General features: G+C 37.4%; 1 protein-coding gene across 1 annotated transcript; it reads right to left on the reverse strand.

Annotated features, from left to right (window-relative positions):
• Window positions 1-3754: 3754 nt before the first annotated feature.
• On the reverse strand, window positions 3755-7348 carry LOC133795643 (uncharacterized). Its single transcript, XM_062233096.1, has 4 exons — window positions 7147-7348; window positions 6630-6935; window positions 4262-6501; window positions 3755-4195 (listed from the first exon to the last, which is right to left on the reverse strand). Exons 1-4 carry the CDS (start codon window positions 7346-7348, stop codon window positions 3755-3757), a joined length of 3189 nt encoding a protein of 1062 aa, XP_062089080.1.
• Between the last annotated feature and the right edge of the window lie 899 nt (window positions 7349-8247).

Here is an 8247-nt window from a genome sequence, read left to right on the forward strand (position 1 = left end):
TTTTCTTGGTTATGCCAACAATAGTAAAGCTTATAGGCTATTATACTTAGAGTCTAACATTGTGATAGAATCTAGAGAAGTTGAATTTTTTGAGAATATGTTATGTGATAACAATTCTCAAGCTTCAACATCTCTAAAGGAGAATTTGTTATATGAGAACAATTCTCAAGCTTCTACATCCAAAGTTGAATCTCAAGAGGAGAATTCTCAAAAGGATGTAAAGCAACCCTTTGAACCTAGAAGAAGTAAAGGGCTTAAAAATCATAAAAGTCTAGTAGTGGATGAGATAGATTCTCAACGAATTTCGTTCTACATGGTAGAAGGAAAGAGAGAGGAAGTTATTAGGAAAATTCCTATTTTACTTCTCGTTGTGGATGATCCTAAGGCTTATAGAGAAGCTATGTAATCGAGAGATAGTGCATTTTGGAAAGAAGCCATCAATAATGAGATGGATTCCATTCTTTCCAATAACACCTGGGAATTGGTAGACTTCCCACCGGGGTCTAAGCCAATTGGGTGTAAGTGGGTATTTAGGAGAAAATACCACACTGACGGCACTATCCAAACCTTAAAAGCTAGATTAGTAGCTAAAGGGTTTAGGCAAAAAGAGGGTATCGATTATTTTGATACCTATGCGCCTGTTGCAAGAACAACTTCTATAAGAATTTTGTTCGCTTTAGCTTCTATACACAACTTGTATGTTCATCAAATGGATGTCAAAACGACATTCCTTAATGGTGACCTCAATGATGAGGTCTATATGGAACAACCTGAAGGGTTTGTCCTACAAAAACATGAACATAAAGTATGTAGACTTGTAAAATCCTTATATGGATTGAAACAAACTCCTAAGCAATGGCATGAGAAATTTGATCAAGCCATCATGTCTAATGGGTTTAGACATAACAATGGAGACAATTGTTTGTATTCCGAAACTTGGAAGGGATATGTGATCATTGTTTGCTTATATGTGGATGACATGCTTATTCTAAGTAATAGCATGAAAGGGATAGAAGAAACGAAGAGGTTTCTATCATCAATCTTCAAGATGAAAGATCTTGGAGAAGTTGACACCATACTTGGTATCAAAGTAAAGAAACATAGTGGGGGGTTTTGCGTTAGGGAAAGCCCACTATGTTGAGAAAGTATTGAACAAATTTAACCATCTCAAGGTTAAAGATGCCAATACTCTATTCAATTATAGTGTAAAACTAGAGAAGAATGAAGGAAGAGCGGTGGCTCAATTGGAGTACGCTAGTGCTATAGGGAGTCTAATGTATGCTGCCCAATGTACTAGACCTGATATAGCATTTGCGGTAAGTAAACTTTGTAGGTTTACAAGTAATCCAAGTGTGGATCACTGGAAGGCAATTGGAAAAGTCCTATATTATCTCAAGAAAACCAAAGGATTAAGCCTTCACTACTTCAAATTTCCTTCGATTTTAGAAGGATATACAGATGCAAGTTGGATATCCAATCTTGGGGACAACTTGTCCACAACTGGTTGGGTATTTACACTTGGTGGAGGTGCAATTTCTTGGGGTTCCAAGAAATAAACGTGTATATCTCTTTCCACTATGGAAGCAGAGTTCATAGCTCTAGCTACTACTGGCAAAGAGGTCGAATGGTTAAGGGTTCTGTTGATAGAGATTCCCCTAATCAAAGATAATGTATCTACTATATCGATACATTGTGATAGCCAAGTGACATTGGCTAGAGCATATAGCGAAGTGTATTATGGGAAGTCTAGACACATTAGTCTAAGACATGGATATGTAAGAGAATTGATTCAAAGAGGAGTCATCTCAATATCCTATGTGAGAACAAATGGAAATCTGGCGGATCCTTTCACTAAGCCACTAACGAGGGATTTAGTGGCTGCATCATCTCGAGGGATGGGACTTAAACTCCCTAAAGAGATTCACAATTGATGGTAACCTATCTTAACACTAGTTAATAACTAGTGTTAGGTTCAATAGGTAACAACAAGTCAATCAAGTGAATATTAGTTGTACTCAAAACAAGTCCCATCTGAGATATTAAGTACTTGTGTGTTACCAAGTTGAGGGTTAAAACTGAAAGGATTTTTAATAGAATTCAATCTTGTGAAAACAAGTATTTTTGGTAACAAAATATTGTAAGAATTCTACCTATATGGACCTAGGGGTGGTGCCGCCTCTCATGAGAATTGGGAGTATTCTCAAGAACGTCCATGAATGGAAAGTGCAAATGGCCATTAATGGTGCAAAGCGAGACATAGAGGTCTTAAGTGAATATCACAAAGGTGTGTGTGTTATCACCGATTTGTTATCATGAAAAGATGGTTCAATGCCTAGTGCAACCAAATTTTCGACAAATTTTGTGATAATTACACTACAGTAAAGTTCAAGTTGAAAAACACTTTGCTTTATGCACTAATGCAATGACTCCTATAAGAGAGAGTTCTTATTTAATCAAGTGGGGGATATGTTATATTTTAAAAATATAATGATTGATTAAATAAGTGTTACAATAGATAACTATTTAATCTAGTGGGGGAATGTTATATTATTTTATAATATAATATAATGTAATATTATATTATATTATATTATAATATAATATTTTTGATTAAATAAATATGACAAAGAGTGTCACATATTGTTACATATAATAGAGAGTTATAATATGAGATATATCCAAATAATGTAACATATTTGGTGTTACAAATTTGTAACTTCCAAATATTACCCTTTATTGTGTAAATTTGGTGTTACACAATATTGAGATGAATTTCATAAAGCCATTTGAGAAATGACTGTTAGAGATATGATTTTAACGCCAATAATATGTTTTGGGGGTTACAAAATCATTTGGGAGGGTTTGGAACTGTTTGGAAAAACAGCACAAAATTTTGTGCTGAAAATGGTTAATGGCCGCGGCCACTGAATGTTGGTGGCCGTGGCCAGTGGGACAGAGAGTGGTGGTCGCGGCCACTAATGTCTCTGGTCGTGGCCACAGGCCAAAAACTGACCATTTTTTTTCTTCAGTTTTTTCAATCTTTGTTGAACGGCTCAAAAAACTCAAATAACTCCCAATTCTCATTTTTAATTCCATATTAATCCAATTAAACATTGGTAACAGCTATGGGGGTTGGTGGAATTTGAAATTCAAAGGGTGTCTCTAAACTCTATAAATAGGAGTCTATAGCTCACTTGAAAGACACAACATTTCTATCCATTAGAGCACTTGGCTAGAAACACCTTGAGGCTTGATAATTCCAGAAAGCATTTCCAATATCTGAGAGAGATCCCTTAGTGCTTGAGTTAGGGGGAAAAAATCTTTTGGACAAAGGTTTTAAACCTTGTTCAAGTTGGTGATCCCCAACCCACTTCACTTAGGTTGTGTAAGAGAGAGTTTACTTGTGTTTTTGTTCTTCATTTTATTCTATTGTTTTTCTTCTTATTCTCTTGTTCTATTTACTTGTATATTTTGTTTAAGAGTTGTAATCTTTTTTTTTTTTGTTCAAACACTTTATTTACTTGTAATCTTTTGCTTAGAGTTGTATTCTCACTATTCTCTTCTTCTTCATCATCTTCTTCATTTTTTATTTTTTTTTTTGATCAAGAAGAAAGGGTGAACTTCATTAATCAAACAACCAGGATTACAAACACAAACAGCTCAAAACCGGCTAACAAAAGCAAGCCTCAACAGACAAAAACACAGCAGCTATAGCCGAACCAAAACAGGGAAAACAGAGCAAAACACTAGCCAATTACATAGTAAATTGAGCAATTAAACAAGTTTCCTGGATAGATAACTTCTTCTTACTAATACTATTAAGCCTGTGCTGCATTAAAAGCTTAACTTCAGCAACTAAACTGGAAGCAATCCGAGAACAAAGATCAAATATACAGCAATTGCGATTCCTCCATATGCAGTACACAACAGCAGCAAACAACATGTTATAAATGTGAGATAGTAACCCATTGTTTCTGCCAGAAAGCCAATCTCTCCATCTGTCAAATTCATAAGGCCATAAACTGATATCCAGCCACTCAGCTAAGAGCTCCAGAACCTTAACTGATAAAGAACAGGCAAAGAATAAGTGAGAGTGGCTCTCTTCAACAACACCACAGACTGGGCACATGACAAAATCAAGAGGCACTTTGAACCTCAACAGATTATCATAATTCAGTAACTGAGAATTTATGACCTGCCATAACAGAAATCTATGCTTAGGTAAGAATAATCTACACCATACAACTTTGTAGTATCCTACCTGAACATGATTCAAGGACTGAATATATAGATTGGCAGAGTTAAACTTCCCATTTAAACCAGCAGCAATGATATCCTCCTTACTGAATTTACCTATGAGATTGCATAATTTCCTCCAATACCAGCTGGTATCCTGAGGTAATCTATAGGACCAGAAATCAGAGTCTTTCAGATAAATTGAGTTAATCCATTTCACCCACAACACATCATGTTTTTCGGAGACAACCCAAATATACTTAGCAAATATAGCATGTTTCCATCGCTGCCCATTTCTGAAACCGAGCCCCCTAAAAGCCTTAGGCAAGCAGACTTTGTCCCAAGAAGCCATATGAATCTTACACCTATTACCATTAAGACCCCAAAGAAAGCCACAACAGAGCCTCTCGATTTCCTTGATAACACTTTGAGGTAGAACAAAAATGCTCATCCAATAATTCCTCAAACCAAACAAAACAGAATGAATAAGTTGCATTCTGCCTGCAAATGACAGATGTCTACTAGCCCAGGTGTGTAATCTCATTTTTATTTTTTGAATGATGACACCACAATCTTCATGCTTCCATTTTGTAGGTCTCATAGGAAATCCAAGATATTTCAGAGGGAACACCCCATCAGATAGGCTCAACTCAGCAGACAAAAGCTCTCGGTCAGTAGCTGAAATTCCCCCATAAAAAACCTGAGATTTGCTCTCATTAATCTGAAGACCAGTCACAGAACTAAACTCCCCCAACACACTCTTGATGATTTTAACTGATGACAAAACCCCTTTACAAAAAATCAATAATTCATCAGCAAAACAAAGGCTAATGAGCTTAAGATTCTTACATAAAGGATGGAATCTGAAGGCTGAGTTCTGCGTAGCTAAATGGAGACTACGAGTAAGATACTCTATAACTAAGACAGATAATAGAGGGGAGATAGGATCTCCCTGTCTCAGCCCCTTCGCCCCTTTGAACCTGCCCTGAATCCTTCCATTCATAATTAAAGAATAGGAAGTTTTGGAAATACAGGTCATTATCCAGCCAATGAATCTAGAAGGGAAGCATAACGCCTTTAGGAGATCCTCAATAAATCTCCAATCTATTGTATCGTAGGCTTTGCTTATGTCAACTTTAATTGCACACCGTGGTGAAATGGACGATCTTCTGTAATTCTTAATGATATCTTGACAAATGAGAACATTATGGGCTATTGATCTGCCTTGAATGAACGCTCCCTGATTAGAGTGAACTAAAAAAGGGAGGACTTTGGCTAATCGAGAGCAAAGTAGCTTTGAAACACATTTGTACAAAGTTGAGCAACACACAATAAGTCTAAAATCCACAACCCGATTAGGAGTATCAAATTTAGGAACCAAAGACAATGAAGTATTCAGCAATTCCTCTGGAATAAAACTTGTCTCAAAAAATTGGAGAACCGCTCTACAAATTTCATCCCCTATGTCCAGCCACATCACCTTATAAAACGCTGACCCAAAACCATTAGGACCAGGCGATTTGATGTTAGAAATACTAAACATGGCATCTCGAATTTCCTTATGCGTGAACGGTTTCAATAATAGAAGCTGCTGGTCTAGATTCAGTTTAACTCCCATATCCACAATCTTACTGTTTAAGCCCTTGAAAACCAAACTGGGACTTCCCATAATACCCTGAAAATGATTCAGAAAATGAGAAACAACTTCCGAGTAGTTGTCCACCACCCTACCTTGCTCATTGATGAACGTGGCTATTCTATTATCCTCTTTACGTTTCTTCATATAGGCGAAAAAGAACGCAGTATTCATATCCCCTTGATTCAGCCACCTTATCTTACTCCTTTGTGCTAAAAAGCTGTAATAGCTTTTCTCATGAACTCTGAAGTTAGCAGCTGCTGTTTTAACTTCTTCTTGAAAGATTATATTACTTGGATAAAGTTGAGCATAATACAAAGCATTCTGAAATTGATCCTTAGCTTTTTGAAATTGAACCCCTATATCTCCAATTCGGTCCATGTTGAACCTTTTTAGTTTATGCTTAAGCCTCATTGTCTTCAAGAAAATGGATTTCAAACCAGATCCCTTCATTGGCTGCTTCCAACACTCCAAAACCAGCTGCTTAAAATGAGCATGCTCAGTCCAAAAATTATAGAATCTAAAAGGTTTAACCCCTAAGTTCTCAATTGGTAAAACAGAAATGGTGCAAGAACAGTGATTGGAGCTAGTTTCCCATTTAAACACAGCAGTAGTATTGGGGAAGTCCACTGTCCAAACCTCATTGATAAAAACATGGTCTATTTTGGAATATATTCTAGACACTCCCTCTTGATTGTTAGTCCAAGTAAAGAAAGAACATGTACTCTTAAGGGCTTCCAAATGGTTTGAGGCAAACCAAAGAGCAGAATCAACCATTTCCATCTGAGAAACTGGCTTCCCCCACTCCTATCCTTCGCTGTAAAAACATCATTAAAATCTCCTAAAATCATCCAAGAATGACTCAGCTGAACAAGCTGAGAAATGCCTTGCCATAAACACTTCCTCTCCTCCAAAGTGTTTCTCCCATACACAAAAGTAATGTAAAAAGCCTGTTTATGACCTATCATTTTAACCAGGCAGTGAACAAATTGAGAATCCTCCTTTATCAAACTAACTTTGACAAAACCTTTCCTCCAAATTAACAATATTCTTCCTTCAGTCACTGAACTAGAAAAATAGTCCCAGTTTATGAACTTATTCATTATTAAGTCCTGCACTTTTTCTCCCTTCATTTTTGTTTCTAAGATAGCACCAATCCCTATTTTATTTTTGCTACAAATATCTAACATAGCAGCATGCTTTTTCGGGCTATTCAAGCCTCTTATATTCCAGCTAAGGATATTACAATTATCCATTAGAAGATTGTAAAATACCCCTGTCTCCAACACTCCCCTCTGTCTGATCCTGCAGGACCCCAAAACCATTTATCAACTTCTTCCCTTGGACCCCTACTTTGTGACCATTCTTGCTATTACTTCCTCTTTGTCCTTGCTTATTTTGAGACCCTAATTTCTTAGGAGTTTGCCAATTATTCTTTGCTGTCAACCCCCCAACATCAGTTACATCCACCAGCATCTCCTTTGCACCTGAAGACTGCCCCTGTCCAGCTTCAGCAACCACAGGCTTCTACTTATCCATTCCAGTATTTGATGGTATTCCTTGCTTGCCTTTACCCCTGTCATTTTCTTCAGAAAGTTGAGGAAGAGAAGTTTTCGGCCCCATTGGTTGCCTCTGCTCCTTGCGACACTCAAACATTGAATGACCATATCCCTCACAGTTTTTGCACTTGACAGGCAGCCACTCATAATCAACCCCTTGCTCCACTAGTTGACCTTGCTCATTCAAATAGTCAATAACCCTAGGAGGATTATCTGAGAGTTCAACCTCCACCAAGATCCTAGCAAACTGAACTCGAGATCTCTCTCGAGTAAATTTGTCGACCACAATCGGTTTACCTATAGTGCTCACTAAGGCACTAAGGCATTTGCTTCCCCAGTATTGAAGGCCAAGATCATGTAAACGAATCCACAAAGGAATTGAATGAATCAACCTAATTGCGTTCAAATCCGTAGTCCATGGGCGAACAATCATAGGTTTTCTGTCAAAGTGAATACAACCAGTCTCCAGCACATGATTTTTAGTAGCCTCGTCGTTAAACTTGACAATTATTAGCCCCATAGTCATCCTAGCATTTTGAGCAATCCCTAGATGACCCCAGACTCTCTTGATAAATCCTTCAAACACAGTCATTGGAGGATTAGCTCCAAGAACCATACAGATGACTGCTGTGTTCCAATTAGCCGCCTGGATTCTCACTTCCTCCTCATCAATTAGGGATATCCTCTTACCATCCTTAGTTAACGGTTCAGTAAACTCTAAGCTCTGTTCGCAGAAAGAGATATTACCCGAATTAAATTGATTCCAATGTTGTTGGGCTGAAGATTGAAAATCTCCATTCTCCACCTTGTCCGCCC

The sequence above is a fragment of the Humulus lupulus genome, chromosome 8, assembly GCF_963169125.1.
Source record: "Humulus lupulus chromosome 8, drHumLupu1.1, whole genome shotgun sequence".
In the NCBI taxonomy this organism is placed as follows: domain Eukaryota; kingdom Viridiplantae; phylum Streptophyta; class Magnoliopsida; order Rosales; family Cannabaceae; genus Humulus; species Humulus lupulus.